General features: G+C 42.6%; 1 protein-coding gene across 1 annotated transcript in view; it reads left to right on the forward strand.

Annotated features, from left to right (window-relative positions):
• ARFGEF3 (ARFGEF family member 3) overlaps positions 1-16,183 on the forward strand; it is a 187,463-nt gene that overhangs the window by 92,422 nt on the left and 78,858 nt on the right. Inside the window, exons 9-12 of the mRNA XM_034962938.3 lie at positions 4,057-4,161; positions 5,630-5,963; positions 11,718-11,830; positions 12,885-13,795. Of these exons, the coding sequence (XP_034818829.3) occupies positions 4,057-4,161; positions 5,630-5,963; positions 11,718-11,830; positions 12,885-13,795 (1,463 nt within the window). The remainder of the gene's footprint in view (positions 1-4,056; positions 4,162-5,629; positions 5,964-11,717; positions 11,831-12,884; positions 13,796-16,183) is intronic.

The following is a 16,183-nucleotide window of genomic DNA, read 5'->3' on the forward strand; positions in this document are numbered from 1 at the left end:
TTTGGTATTTGCCATCACGACTCCATTACCCTAAAATGGGGGCCTTTTGCTAAAGATGCTGGGGGCACAGGATGCTTAGCATAGCTGTAAGGGAAGACCTTTATGTCCACCTGGTAAGATAGTCCCGTGCGCCAGCTGCTCTCAGTCTGGTGCTTCTGTTCATTCTCCTTGCTAAGTTTTTACTTGTGTACCATTGCTTCTGATTTTACTAACTTAATTCCTTTATTTCTATTAGCTAAACTGGATGCCTCTTCTACTGTCTGAATAGGCGATTCCTCTGAAATCACACCAGAATCAGTATTTACTAACCTCAACAGCCATTTCCAAAATCAGTGCCTCTTAGGGCTTTAGCTCTGTAGGGGTGTGTGTTCATGATATGCTTGGACTCTTGGGAGGATTCAGAAAATGTATTCAGGTACGCAGAACACTCCCTCGCATGCCTTGGAGATGTGGTATTAATAGAATCCTATGTTAGGCAAGTTGAGTTACATGATGCTTTTTAAATCCAAGAATTTCTGGAAGGATAATTGGGCTTAGAAAGATACTTACTTATTCTCTGCCTGTTTCCCACCACTCTTTCCCTGCTTCTCTCTCCTCCTAGAACAGAGAATGTTAGAGCGAAACCTATACCAACGCAGGCTTGGAATAGATGGGGCCTGCCAAAGCATTCCCACTGTCTGTCTTAATTCCATTTCACTCCTTACACACTTAATTTCTTCTCTCCTTTCTTTAACTAAATTCAAATCTATTTCTAAGGAAAGCAAAGTCAAAATGGTTCAAAATAAAACTCTAAGAACTCCAGAGATACAAAACGTGCTAGGCTGCCCTCCCAGTAGCCTTGCCAGGAGGGGTGGTTGCTTTGCCTTCACGGTCTGCGGGTCCACGCCTGAGCGTTGTTCTCCACAGATCGTGCACCTGGGAAGAAGTTCAGTGATGAGCAGAGAATGAGACCAGCAGATACTAAGCCTGCCAACCATGAAATGCTCACAGAAAAGACCAAGAAAATGACTTACAGCCCTCCTAAGTAGACAGATTTTTCCCTCATGTGTTTTGAAAGAGTTGGCTGGTTTCTAGGTTACTTTTTGCCTTGTGCATTCTACTTACTTGTTTGTACAAGGACAGCTTTTACACGCATACATGCTGCGTACGTGCGTGTGTGTATCTAGTGGAAGGTGCTTACGTTTTAAACAGCTCCTTTAATGGTGTGACTCATGCATGGGCACGATCATCTGTCTTCCAGACTGCTGCAACCCACGGAAAAGCTGCTGCGTTCAGTCTCCAAGGAGACTCTCAGGCCAGTTACCTTGGCAATGTGTTCCCTGTCAGCGAGTCTGATAACCTGGGGGTTGAAGTATTCACCATGGCACACTTTGCCAATAGCTTGATGACTCGTAGCTTTTCTATGGACTTATTTCCAATGATTTCAGAAATTGAGAGTCTTTCCTGTCTATAGTTGTTTTCGTTTTGTGATGCTAGACTGACAGTTTGAAAGAAAAAGAGAAATTTTTGAATTGGAGCATTTCATAATTTTTCTTCTTAATAACAGGTCAAGTGATTGGTCAGAATGATTAACTGAGACTACAGTGAAGGCAATCCTTCCAGAAGTGATTTTTTAAATATGGCTTACAATTGACACCATGGCCCTCTGATTTGTCCTGTCCACTCTCGTCCTCGTAAAGCAAACAAATTGAACATTCTGAAATACAGATCTGGTCATATCACTCTTTTACCTCCAGATAAAGTCCAGACATCTTAGTGTGGCCTACAGGACCCTTCCTGATGGGGCCTCTGTCCACCTCTTGGGCTGATAACACCCTCACACCCTGTGCTTTAGCCACAAACCTCTCAGCCCAAATCCCTTCCTCCTCCACCCTGATATTTTGTCACACCTTTTCCTCTGCTTCACCATGCCACAGTCTCCTACTTGAACTTTAGGATCTACTAAGACAGCATGTCCTGTGGACATTCTTTCTAAGAAGTTGCTCCTGCCATATGGTCTCATAGAACCTTGTGTTAAGGTATTCATTCACAGCCCTTCCTACCAGTGCTTTATCTACTTGCTTATATGTCTGTCCAGTCCCGTAAGAGTGAAGAAACATGCTGTTTCATGTCAGGAGCTACGTCTTGGTCAAAAGCATAGGGAAGCTTGTAGGACTAGAAGCCTAGAAATGTGAAGTCCTTACCTGGCTCAAGAATGGCTCATCATTTCTTACTCTTCCTCCATCCATCACCTTCCTCTTGGCAAATAGTAATAACTTTTGTGGAGACTCAGCCTTTCCCCATTTCTTCTTCCACCCTCAAAGGGCGTGGTAGACAGAGTATATCCAAATATAGGTGGCATTCCCTTCTACAGAATAATAACATTATTTAATCACTATACAGCTTTCTTTGGACAAGGGAGATTTTAGAATATGGGTCAGGAACCTTTTTCTATAAAGGGCTACAAACTGTCTCTTTGTTTCTGTTTAGTTCTATACACCTTAAAAGAAAATAAAAACAGTATTTTTAGTGGACAGACCATGGAAGAATTTTGACAAAGGGCTTTAGAGCATAATATCAATGTCAGTGTATTTAATGGCACATAAATACTAATATCAATGTCAGTGTATTAAATGGCACATAAAAGACTCCACACCTCTCACTATCCTCTGTCTTACAATTGTGCGGTCTTTCTCAATTTGGCAGTTGTGTGGATGTAACCTCTGGCCTTAGCACTGTCTACTGTTAACTTTTCTTTACTTCCTTCCTATCTCTTCAAGTTTCTAGTTGGCCTGCATGAGCCTTTCCGTTCCTTCCACCCCCTTCTCCTGGGGGTAATTTGAACTGTTAAAGACACTAGACTTCCTGACTTCCTTTGGACATTCATTTTAAATTAGGAGAAAGAGACACAACCAAAAATTATTTTTATAAGCAAGTTTTTCCTTTTTCTGAGTATTCCCATCCCACATTACTGAGTGAACTCTCTAAAAAAGGATTTATTATATATTTGCAATAAACATGTCCCTGAAAATTAAATTCTTCCTTAGCCCTATCTGTCACTCTTGTCACCTGCCTGGATTGTAATACTTTCTGGTAGGCTGGGCAGAGAAGTTAATCTGGATATTAGGAATGTGTTCCCCATAAAGCTGTCTGTTCTCTTCATCTGGCTCTGTTCCTCTGTGAGGAACCCCATAATGATAACTTGGACACAAAATAATTTCTCCACTGAAAAATCATGTTTCCTCAGTAAAGAAGAAAAGTCTAATGCAAGTTCACAAAGTGTTCACCAATGAAAAGATAATGTGGTAAATGGTCTCTTGAAAGGTTTAGATAATATAAAAATTAGCATTTCTGCCATAAACTATGGACTTTAATTAATATATCAATTTTTTATTGATTGTGGCAAGTGTACTATACCAATGTAAGATTTAATAATAGGTCCAATATGATAACTGTTTCATGGTCAGTTTTTCTATAAATCTCCAAGTGCTCTAAAAAGTAAAGTTTATTAGTTAAAAAAAAAATCACCCCAACTGTATTATCTTGCTGAGGCTGCTGTAACAAAGTGCCATAAACTGAGTACCTTAAACAAGAGTTTATTGTATTACAGTTCTGGAGCCTGTACGTTCAAGATCAAGGCGTCAGTGGGGTTGGTTCCTCCTGAGAGGTGAGAGAGAAGGATCTCCTCAGGCTTCTCTCCGCGCCTTGTAGATGGCTGTCTTCTCCCCGTGTCTCTTCACACTGTCTTCCCTCAATGAATGTCTCTGTGTCCAAATTTCCATTTCTTTAAGGACAGAGTCATGTTGGATTAGCATCCCCCCTAGTGAACTGAGTCTGACTTGATCACCTCTGTAAGGACCTATCTCCAAATAAAGTCACATTCGGAGGTGCTGGAGATTAGGACTCCAACCTATGAATTTGGGGAGAGAGACACAGTTCAACCCATAACACTAACCGTCCCCCTAAAACTAGCACTTTAGTAACGCCTACCATTTTTCCGAGCGTGTTTCCACACATCACCTCTTTAATTTTGCCTTGTCTTTTGTCTGCATTTGTGTTGGTTCTGCTCTTCTGCAGTGACAGCCAGCAGCTGCAGCTTCTCTACCTGGAGTGCATCCTGTCTGTGCTCAGCAGCTCCTCCTCCTCCATGCACCTGCACAGGCGCTTCACGGACCTGATCTGGTGAGCACCCACTCCTAACGCCCCCACGCTGATGCCAACCCAAGGGCTGCTGCTGGCTGTGTCTCTGGGTCCCTCTCCATGAAGTCCATGACCCACCAGTAGTAGTTTCATCTGTGCGTAAATGTCTTAGAGAGAAAGCAGGGAAATTGTGGCCAGGTGCAGTTGTTCACACCTGTAATCTCCGCACTTTGGGAGGCCGAGGCGGGCATATTGCTTGAAGCCAGGAGCTCGAGACCAGCCTGGGCAACATGATGAAACCTCGTCTCTCCTAAAAATACAAAAATAGCTGGGCATGGCAGTTGTGGGCACCTGTAATCCCAGCTTCTTGGAAGGCAGAGGCATGAGAATTGCTTCAACCTGAGAGGTGAAGGTTGCAGTGAGCGGAGATAAAGCCACTGCACTCCAGCCTGGGTGACAGAGCAAGACTCTGTCTCAAAAAAAACAAAAATTAAATAATAATAATAATAATAATAGGCCGGGCCCAATGGCTCACGCTCCCTGCACTTTGGGAGACCTAGGTGGGCGGATCACAAGGTCAGGAGTTCGAGACTAGCCTGGCCAACACGGTGAAACCCTGTCTCTGCTAAAAATACAAAAATTAGCTGGGCATGGTGGCGGGTGCCTGTAATCCCAGCTACTCGGGAGGCTGAGGCAGGAGAATCACTTGAACCCGGGAGGCGGAGGTTGCAGTGAGCCGAGATCGTGCCTGGGCAACAGAGCTAGACTCTGTCTCAAAAATATATAATAAAAATAATAATAATAATAATAAAGCAGATAAATTGCTTTGTTGACATCCATCAGACCAAACTCTGCAGAAAAACTGATGATGATTATGGCAGAATATGCTTCCAGGGCCGTCTTTGGTTTATATCATAGGATCATGAGAGACCAGAACCAGAAAATTTTTCTGTGTTTTCAGCTCGTTCAAAAAGCATATAACTTATGCAAGGGGCAAGAGATACTGAGCTTTACTCCTAGCCCTAGCTCCATCTCAACCCGAATACCAGTCTCTTAGTCATAGTCAGAGATTCCCAGAAGTGACAGGCCCCACAGGCAGCCAGCTGGTTGTTCTGGGTCCCTGGGCTTATCGACAGGAAGGAAGCCAAATGACAGGTGTCAGTATGGAATTTGCAATTGACTTCTCAAATGAGAAATCATTTTGTTATTTGTAGTAATATGAAACTTTATAACAGCCATTTAGCATTTTGAGTCCATTTCTTCACTTATGATGGTTTCTTAATGCTTCTCTTATATTTTATTTCATTCATGCTAGCTCAATTTATGAGGAAAAGTATTGTTGAAATACCTAGAAATGTTAAAGAGACTTAGAAAACAGGCAAAATGTAGCCAAAAGAAGAAGAAGTAAAGAGCCGCACTCTTGTCATTTCTATGGCATCTGTTTACTCGCAGAGTAAATTTTATCATTTGGCTCGTGGGGAAAGTTACTTTTCTCACCATCTCTTCCCAGGAAAAACCTCTGCCCTGCTCTCATCGTGATCTTGGGGAATCCAATTCATGACAAAACCATCACCTCTGCTCACACCAGCAGCACCAGTACCAGCCTGGAGTCGGACTCTGCGTCTCCGGGAGTGTCTGACCACGGCCGGGGATCAGGCTGCTCCTGCACTGCGCCGGCCCTGAGCGGACCTGTGGCTCGGACTATCTATTACATCGCAGCCGAGCTGGTCCGGCTGGTGGGGTCCGTGGACTCCATGAAGCCCGTGCTCCAGTCCCTCTACCACCGAGTGCTGCTCTACCCCCCACCCCAGCACCGGGTGGAAGCCATCAAAATAATGAAAGAGGTGAGGAGGCACTGGAGATCGCCACCAGGTTTACAAGGGGGCCTGACCAGCGTTTCGCATACAAGAAGCGCTCAGAAAAGGCTTGCCAATCACTTGCCGGAACTTCATTACTGCCTCATGGTGTCCAGTAACGAATGCTGTCTCTAGAGTCAGTGCGTGTGTACATGTATTGCGAGCCGGGGTAGGAGGGGTCAGTGATGCCCACTGATGCAAAACCGTTTGAGAATCGAGCTAGTGCTTGTTAAGACTCTGTTAGATGTTCACCAGACCAGGCCCATGCTGAGATTTCATTCTTCTACCTTACGTGCTGTTTGTGCAGATATATGTGTTTATTCGCCTTTGCCAACATTAGATTTCAAAATGATTTTATACTCAGGTTGCACATTATCCAAAAAAAGAGCTCTGCCAGTCTCTGATTGCTAAGAGGAATCCCTTTGTTCCATTCTTTTGCCTCATTTCTCCCAAATGTCATGACCCCAGCAAGAACATAAAGGTTGTCCAGATTGCAGTAGCCATCCCAGTGTGCTACTTCATGGTTTTGAGGCAGAATTAGGGTTATTCTGAAGGTGCTTCAAACAAAGATTCCTCTGCCTTCTCTCAAAGAACCAAAAAGAAAAGTCATCAGTGTTTTTGTATTTGTGAATCTGTTCATAAAGGTCAAATTGCATTTCCTTTTGTTATCTCAACCCCCCCACAAAAAACCAGAGTAGCAAAATTCCCTTGTTGATGATTAATTTATTTTAAGCAATCATTGCTGCCAACCAATATCTGAGAAGTTAAATTTGAATTCTTTCTTGGTGTTTTAATGAGATTTTATTGTAATGAGTATTGGAAAGTTCTGACCCACTATTTCTAGAAATTAAGGAGTAGCCCAGATTTAATGACTGTTAAGAAAATCTGTGAGCCCACGATAATAATTACCATTCTTTTTCTTGCCTACTATACGCCAGGCACTTCACTTTTTTTTTTTAATTCATAATAAATTTGTGAGGTTGTATATCAACTTTTATTTGTTTATTTATTTATTTTGAGACAGAGTCTCCCTCTGTTGCCCAGGCTGGAGTGCAGTGGCACAATCATGGCTCAATGCAGCATGAACCTCCTATGTTCAAGTGTTCCTCCTACCTCAGTCTCCTGAGTAGCTGGGACCACAGCTGCATGACACCACACCTGGCTAATTTTTGTATTTTTTGTAGAGACGTGTTGCCCAGGCTGGTCTCAAACTCCTGAGCTCAAGCAATCCGCCCGCCTCAGCCTTCCAAAGTGCTAGCATTACAGGTGTGAGCCACCATGCCCGACCATCAACTTTATTTTTATCAATTAAGAATGTTACTTCTTTTCCCCACCAGAGCTTCAGGCCATGGAGATCAAAAGGCCAGCTTTAAGAATTGATCTTCACTAGATGGGCAGATAAAATACAGCTTTGGAGGCCAGTGAGACTAGACCACACTTCACCACTCAGACAGCAGTGGCCCTTCCCCAGGGTCCTCCCCTACTCCTGTTCAACTTGCATCCTGGAGGGGCATGCGTGGGCTTCCTCTGATTGGCAGATCCCCAGGAAGATGGGAGAGAAAGGTGCTAGTGAGGCATGCTCAGCTCCTTATCCTAAATTCACCAGTCCGATCAGGGGCTCTTCCTGTACCTGGAAGAAATGAGAGGAAGGGAGAAGAGAGGCCTAGAATTTTACTGCACTGGATGGATGTTCCTCCTCATAGAAGTGTGATGCCAAAGGAAAAGGAAATTTCCTCCCACAAAGAAACTTGGGCTTTAGGAGGTCAAATGGTTTGCCCAAAGTCCCAAAGAAAAAGAAAAGGTGCAAACCCTGGTCCAGCTGACCCTAATCCCACGGTCTTTTCCTGTATCATCCTTATCACTGGACTTGACTCCCACATTGCAGCGCAAATGACCCCCAGCAGCCCCTTTTTCTTGGTGTTGGAACAGCTGCCCATTTCAGGAGCCTGAGTTTAAGAGTCAGGGTTCAAATCCTCTCTCTGCCACACACTGGCTTTGTGATATAGGTAAATCATTTAACTCTGAACTTAAGAGTTTTCTCATCTGTACATTGTTATAATATTCCAAAGGTTGCAAGTTCAAAATGCACTAAAGTTTGCGTAAGTACTTTGTAAATATCAAGTGCTAAACAAATATGTGGTGTACTTATTGCTATTCTAAGGAAGAGAAAACACATGGAGGCTGAAAATAGCTGGTTCAATTCTAGCTGGCCTCCCTCTCCTGCCTGTTTTATTCCTTTTGTCTTACTGGATTTATGTCCATAAATCACCACTGTTAACAATTTTCCCATTTCCCAGGGCTCTCTAATGGCTCTTCATTGACTCTCCCATCAAGGCCGAGTTACTGTGCCCAGCTTCCAGAGCCTTCTTCCATCATTTGCATTTTCCATCACTTCCCTGGATGCACCTTCATCCCATGTGACTGATCTGCTTTGTTCAATTCCCACCTCCCCGCCTCTTCAAGGTTTTCTGTCCCTTATTCCTGTGGGTCACTCCCCCCTCACAGAACTGAGTGGTTAATTGCAACAGGCTAAATACCGCTGCCACTTCACATTAGCTTATTTACAAACTCCCTTAGGAAGATAATGTTATGCCCATTTTCCAGATGGGAAAGCTGAGGCTCTGGGGGGAGAAGTGACTTGCCCAAAGTCCTTCATGTTGTGAGTCGTAAGGCTAAGACGGTGAAGCCTGGTGTTCTAAGTATGGCTGCTTCTTTGCTATCAAAATCCTTGTCCTTCATGGCTGGGCTTCCTCAGACCACTGATCGGGTTCTTCTTGAAATTCCATCCCGCCATTTAGCAATTGATTATACGTCCCATAACACTGATTGTTTCACAATAGAGTGGGGAACAAGCTTCTTGTCTCCTCAACTATACTTTTGTATATAGATTGCTTCTGTATGTTTTCCCCTAGTATTTAACACTATAATGCTTGAATCAGAATAAGTGTTTAGTAACTTTTGACTGACCGACATGTGGACCTGAAGACAAAATGTCTACAAAGAGGCTATTTTATAAGCAGCAGCAACCTTTCTTTTCCCCTCAGAAATGACAGGCACTAGAGCAGTCACTGCCCACAGTAGAGCCACTTGGTACCTGGATGCTAAGTAGATACTTTGCATATGGCATCTGTAGGTCTCTAAATGTGTTTTAAATAATTTCCTTTGTACTGCAAAAGGAAGTTAGTTATGTTTTTCTGTTCATCGTAGATGTTCTAGCTTCCCAAGGTCATTTTGCAGAGATGAGGCTAGAATTTGATGGTAGCACCCAAGTAGCACGTCCAGGCGGTGCTGCCCCAAGGAGCTCAGCAGACTGATTGGGGCCAGGATGTTCTGAAAAGCGGTGCCTCCACTTTATACGACAAAACCAATCGTTTGGGAAAGTTGGTAACCTAGATACCAAAATGTGCAGGGCTTGTGCACACAAAGAAAACCGCTGGGTACCCAGGATGTTTGTTTAGCCTTTTGGAGTTTGAAGGCTTGGTATGTTATTTCCCTGTTCTCGTTTTAGTTTGTCACTCTGCCATATGCACTGTGTGCCTGTTGATCAAGGACGTACAGGACATTTTTGTTTTTCAAAGCACAGCCCCTTTTCTGCTTCTGATTTCCCCTTAAAATGAACAGTAATGAAAAAGTACACTTTGCTTCCTTTTCTCTCCTATGGCTCGGCTTTAGAAGCCCCCTAGTCTTTATCAGACCTCTGGCCCCCCAGCCACTGATCCCACAACTCTCATTCCCACCTGAAGAAGCTGAGATTAAAGCATCTTTCGTTTTAGTTTTTGTTGAGGGTTCTCCAGAAACCTTACCAATCCATCCCTTTCCCTCCAGATTCTGAAGCAATTGAGAAATAAGTACAAGATTAATGTGGGAATTAAAATAGATTATCTTGGGAGGCCAAGATGGGCGGATCACCTGAGGTCAGGAGTTCAAGATCAGGCTGGCCAACATGGTGAAACCCCATCTCTACTAAAAATACGAAAAAATTAGCTTGGCATGGTGGCGCACACCTGTGGTCCCAGCTACTTGGGAGGCTGAGGCAGGAGAATCGCTTGAACCCAGGAGGCGGAGGTTGCAGTGAGCCAAGATTGTGCTGCTGTACTCCAGTCTGGGTGACAGAGCGAGATTCCATCTTTAAAAAAAAATTATCGAATTTATTACCAGTGAATATCTAATTTATTACCAGTGAAGCTGAATTTTAAATTGTGGTGGGATCCCAGGAGACAGTGAGGTTTTCCACTCCATCTTTTGGGAATACACTTATCCTTCCAGCAAGAGATAGAGCATCCTGAGGCTCAGAGGGTCCAGCCACGGGGCTGCAGGCCTGTAGAGAGGGGGCGAGAGAGAGAGAGAGGGAAAGAGAGAGCCTGCCTGACCTTAGCCCCAGCCTTGTCACTCTTTTTTTGATGTCAACAAAAAGTGGAAGCTTCGTTTATGTTCCTTCCAGAGAGCAGAAGTGTTCAATTTCTGTGGTATGAAAGAAATATGGAAAGAGGAAAAGAGGAGAGCTACTTAAAATACAACTTCTTCTATGTAATGGACCTTTTCCTGCTTTGCTTGGAGTGTCAATCACTTTGAAGATGAATGGACATACGCTAGGACGTCTACTGCAGACGCACTGCATTAACCTTCTTTCCTTGAATCAATTTAGCCTCAAGTTGACATTTTCTATAGACTTCTACCGTATGTATATAAAAATGTGTTAGAAATGAACAATTATGAACAGTCTACATATGAAAACTTGTGAGAAGAAATAAATGGGAGGATATGTATAGCTTTAACTCCTTGTATTAAAAAGCAGAAAGCCTTAATGTCCTAATTCTCCAGCTTAGTTAGAAAAAAAGAATAGAATAAATTCAAAAAAAGTAGAAAGGAGGAAAAATAAGGATAAAAGAAGAAAGTAATTGTGACAAGGAAATATAAGGGATTTTAAAAAGTAGAAAATGTTAGGACTGAACAGATTAAGAACATTGAAAAACTGTTCTCAAGAGCAATAAAAATTTCAAAACAGGTACAAATAAACAGAAATAAAAATGAAAAAAATACCCAACTATAGATATTACACACATTAAAGAAATAAAAGAGGGTATTAAGGCATCTTTAGAACACTCTATTTGAAAACCAGGTAAAATGGATAAGTCCCTAGGCAATAATGCAACTTTTAAAAAGTTGGTTCAAGAAGAAATTAAGGACCTGAATAGTCCTATAATCTTTAGAGAAATGGAGGAACTAGTTAGAGGATTCCCATTAAAATTCTGGCTCCATGTAGCTTTAGAAACAAGCTATACAAGCATTCAAGGAACAGGGAATTCCAATTTTCCATGAACTTTTTCAGCGATAAGAAAGAGGGCATACTTCTCCACCCAGTTTATGAAGCTAGCCGACTTGATACCAAAATAAGACAAAAAGAGTCCAGGAAGGTTATATTATAGGCCAATATTACTAAAGAACAGAGATCCAAGTGTTTTCTAGTTCTGTGCTAGAAAAGATTTTTCAACAATGCCTCTGATAATTTTCTTTGTCTAAGCCAGCCCTGAGCTGAAGAGCCAGGAGCCTGATACACACCATATGTCAAGAAGAAAACCTAAATCAGCTTTACTAAGATTGGAAGTTCCAAATAATTCTGTTTCTCCTTATACAATATCACTCAGTAGGGAAAGTACATGTTTATTTGATCTCACAATTTAAAAACCTTGTGCTTTTTTGTGATATTCACTTTTCTGTTACTCTTTTACCTTTTTCTTTAAGATACTCGGGAGCCCACAGCGTCTCTGTGACTTGGCAGGACCCAGCTCCACTGAATCAGAGTCCAGAAAAAGATCAATTTCAAAAAGAAAGTCTCATCTGGATCTCCTCAAACTGTATGATGTTTATCCTTTTAGGTCTTTATTGAGGCTGCTTTTCTGAAGACTTTTAACCTTGCTTACAAATCCCTGAAATTTTTAAAAATTCTACATTATATGAAATGTGTCTATTTAATAATTCACCCACAAGCTACATGAGAAGACATATCTCAATTTATTATAATCATGGAACTTTTTATATTTTCATATTGACTTAAAACCAGATGTACCAAGTGAAATATACAATAATTATTCATTGGGATTATTTTAGAGAACTTTTGATTTGCAATACTGTAACTATAGGATTTCTTCATATGTAGCCCCCCTAGAAAACTGAATATTATAGGGCTTGTAATAGTTGTATTCACATACATCTGTTCAGGAATATGTTTATAGAGGAAGGTCCACATTATATAACCATTATAACTATTTTCTATTTGAAACACTGAGCATAATACAAAAGTGAGATTGTTCAGGAAGGTCATAAATACTCATCAGGAGCTTCTATTTGTACCCAAAAAACCAGTGAGCCAAGAAGGAGTGTGATTCAATGCAGACCACTTTTTTTTTTTTTTTTTTTTGACAGAGTCTTGCTCTGTCACCCAGGCTGGAGTGCAGTGGCACGATCTCGGCTCACTGCAACCTCTGCCTTCCGGGTTCAAATGATTCTCCTGTCTCAGCCTCCTGAGTAGCTGGGATTACAGGCACATACCAACCACACCTGGCTAATTTTTTGTATTTTTAGTAGAGACGTGGTTTCACCATGTTGGCCAGGCTGGTCTCAAACTCCTGACCTCAAGTGATCCGCCCGCCTCAGCGTCCCAAAGTGCTGGGATTACAGGCGTGAGCCACTGTGCCTGGCCAATGCAGGCCACTTTATCTGAAGATCTTCCTCTGCCCACCTAGGCATGTTTGTTTCTTTTATTCATTGCCCAGACCATTTTGTTTTATTCAAATCAGACTATCTGTTTTGAATACTTTGCTGTTTGCCAGGCTAACACTCTTGTTCCTTTCGGAGATATTTTCTACATTTTATGCATTTATTCCATTTTCTCTTTTGAACACTGTTTAGCATCATGGATGGCATGACCGAAGCATGCATCAAGGGTGGCATCGAAGCTTGCTATGCAGCCGTGTCCTGTGTCTGCACCTTGCTGGGTGCCCTGGATGAGCTCAGCCAGGGGAAGGGCTTGAGCGAAGGTCAGGTGCAACTGCTGCTTCTGCGCCTTGAGGAGCTGAAGGATGGGGCTGAGTGGAGCCGAGATTCCATGGAGATCAATGAGGCTGACTTCCGCTGGCAGCGGCGAGTGCTGTCCTCAGAACACACACCGTGGCAGTCAGGGAACGAGAGGAGCCTTGACATCAGCATCAGTGTCACCACAGACACAGGCCAGACTACTCTCGAGGGAGAGTTGGGTCAGACTACACCCGAGGACCATTCGGGAAACCACAAGAACAGTCTCAAGTCGCCAGCCATCCCAGAGGGTAAGGAGACGCTGAGCAAAGTATTGGAAACAGAGGCGGTAGACCAGCCAGATGTCGTGCAGAGAAGCCACACAGTCCCTTACCCTGACATAACTAACTTCCTGTCAGTAGACTGCAGGACAAGGTCCTATGGATCTAGGTATAGTGAGAGCAATTTTAGCGTTGATGACCAAGACCTTTCTAGGACAGAGTTTGATTCCTGTGATCAGTACTCTATGGCAGCAGAAAAGGACTCGGGCAGGTCCGACGTGTCGGACATTGGGTCGGACAACTGTTCACTAGCCGATGAAGAGCAGACACCCCGGGACTGCCTAGGCCACCGGTCCCTGCGAACTGCCGCCCTGTCTCTAAAACTGCTGAAGAACCAGGAGGCGGATCAGCACAGCGCCAGGCTGTTCATACAGTCCCTGGAAGGCCTCCTCCCTCGGCTCCTGGCTCTCTCCAATGTAGAGGAGGTGGACACCGCTCTGCAGAACTTTGCCTCTACTTTCTGCTCAGGTTTGTAAACAATTCTCTGCTGTATAGTCAACAAGATTATTCAGAGCAGTTTGCCTTAATGGGCAATTACTATCATGCTTATAGTTTGACGTGCTCAAAGCATATTAATGTATCTTTGGGTTCCCCCAGTTTAAAGAGGGCGAAGAAATCTAAGACCTATTAGTGGTGGTTTATTTGAATTCTACAGCAGTCGATGGCTGGAATATACTATGAGGCTGATAAATGTATAGGATGTAAAGTAAAGAATGAGAAGTAGCTGCATTCTAGAAAGGTGCTACTGATTGAAACAAGATGACAATCTGTAATTCTTAAAACATTGAATTCCCAGTATGCTTCTATGTCTTGGTGTCTAAAATTCATAGAGTAATGTACTTTTGGTGTATCAAAATGTAAACAATTTTGAATGCTGTCTTGGATCAGTTGCACGCCAAGTCCTCCCAATATATTCTGAATTCTACTGAACATTCGAACAATGTGTGATAGTCTAGTATAGCTTGGTAACATTGCATTCTCCCATCTCAGATCCTTCCATCTGTTGAATTGTGACTCAGACCGTAAACAGTGGTGCTAGGGGGAATAGTAGGCAAATCACATCAGAAAATAATGCTGGTATTATTGAAGGGCAGAAGAGAATCACCTAGAGTTTTGGTGGAGGAAGCAGATAAAGAATACAGGGAAGTAGTAGCATTTCACATAGTAAATAATTATTTTTAAGATAGTGTTCTTGAAAGATAATACAGAAAGAAATAAATTAATGGGTACATAAAATTTATGGTAGGAATAAATGTTGGTGTGATACCAGGGAGGTCATCTGTGCCTTTCCCTCAAGTACAAGGGTCTCTTGACCACAGAATACTGAGGCAAATGAATCTCCCTAAGCCTGTGCTCAGATCCAAAGGGCTGACCCTGGGAACTGACACAGAACTGCTAAAAAGCCATGATCACCACTTGCTCTTCTACCACTTAACCTTGAACTTGTGTTTGTCATTGTGCTTGGTGCATTTATCACAGTCATTTGTTAATGCATCCACCATCCCTTCCACCCTCCCCTCTCTAGACTCCCTGCTCTTTGAGGGCTGAGACCTTGTCTCACTTCCTTTTTATTTTCTAACAAAACTTCACACACATGAAAAAATTGTAGCCCAGTTACTGGAACTTGGTTAGAAGCTGACTGATGTGTAACTTAACAAGTATCTTTAAGAAGCTGACCAAATTGTCCTTTTTCAAGAGGACAAGAAAAAGACACTTAAATCTCTGTATATATAAGAGGGAACAAATTTTTTTCCTTTTTTTTTTTTTTCTGAGACAAAGTCTCACTCTGTCACCCAGGCTGGAGTCCAGTGGTGCAATCTCGGCTCACTGCAAGCTCCGCCTCCCGGGTTCATGCCATTCTCCTGCCTCGGCCTCCCAAGTAGCTGGGACTACAGGCACCCACCACCACACCGGGCTAATTTTTTGTATTTTTAGTAGAGACAGGGTTTCGCTGTGTTAGCCAGGATGGTCTCGATCTCCTGACCTTGTGATCCGCCCGCCTTGGCCTCCCAAAGTGCTGGGATTACAGGCATGAGCCACTGCGCCTGGCTGGAACATTTTTTAATACGGGAATTATCCAAAGTTGTAGCAAGCACCAAAGGAGACACAGAATTTTTACTCCAGAAATTTTCACATGACCTAGAAAAGGATGTAAAGAGACATGATTTCTCAACTTTCCTAATTCTTATTTCCTAAGAATTTCATACCTTATTTCCTAATTTCACATCAGTTTTTAAGGCTACCTAACATATTTTTTTCCTCAATATTTTTTCTTTTGGAGTTAAATATAACAAATTTTGGATTTTTTTATTTGTGTGTGAAACAAAATTCACATTTTATTGGAAGACTAGGAAAATGTATACTCTTCCTAAAAAATTATTTTTCTCCCTAAGATCTTTTATATCACTGTCATTAAATTTGACATTCTCTTATTGAACATTCTAGGGGTGTGTTTTGTGCATGTTTGTGTCTGTCTGTCTGTCTTTTTGTCTCTCTCTCTCTCAGACACACCCACCCAAATCCTCCTTCAACCAACATTTATAGAGAAGCCGAATTGCGCTATATGCTAAGGTCCCAAGATATGTACAGCTTATTCTCAATCAATATTTATTGATTGTAAATTGATGAAGTTGTTCTTCGGTCTCTCTCTTATTTTGTAACAGGGTCTGACTCTGTTGCCCAGGCTGAAGTGCAGTGGCTCAGCCTCCCAAATAGCTGAGACTATACGCACCACCACACCCAGCAATTTTTTTTTTAATTTTATAGATACAGGATATTGGCCAGGCATGATGGCTCACACCTGCCATCCCAGCACTTTAGGAGGCTGAGACGGGTGGATTGCTTGAGCTCAGGAGT

This window comes from Pan paniscus, chromosome 5, assembly GCF_029289425.2.
Source record: "Pan paniscus chromosome 5, NHGRI_mPanPan1-v2.0_pri, whole genome shotgun sequence".
Lineage (NCBI taxonomy): Eukaryota > Metazoa > Chordata > Mammalia > Primates > Hominidae > Pan > Pan paniscus.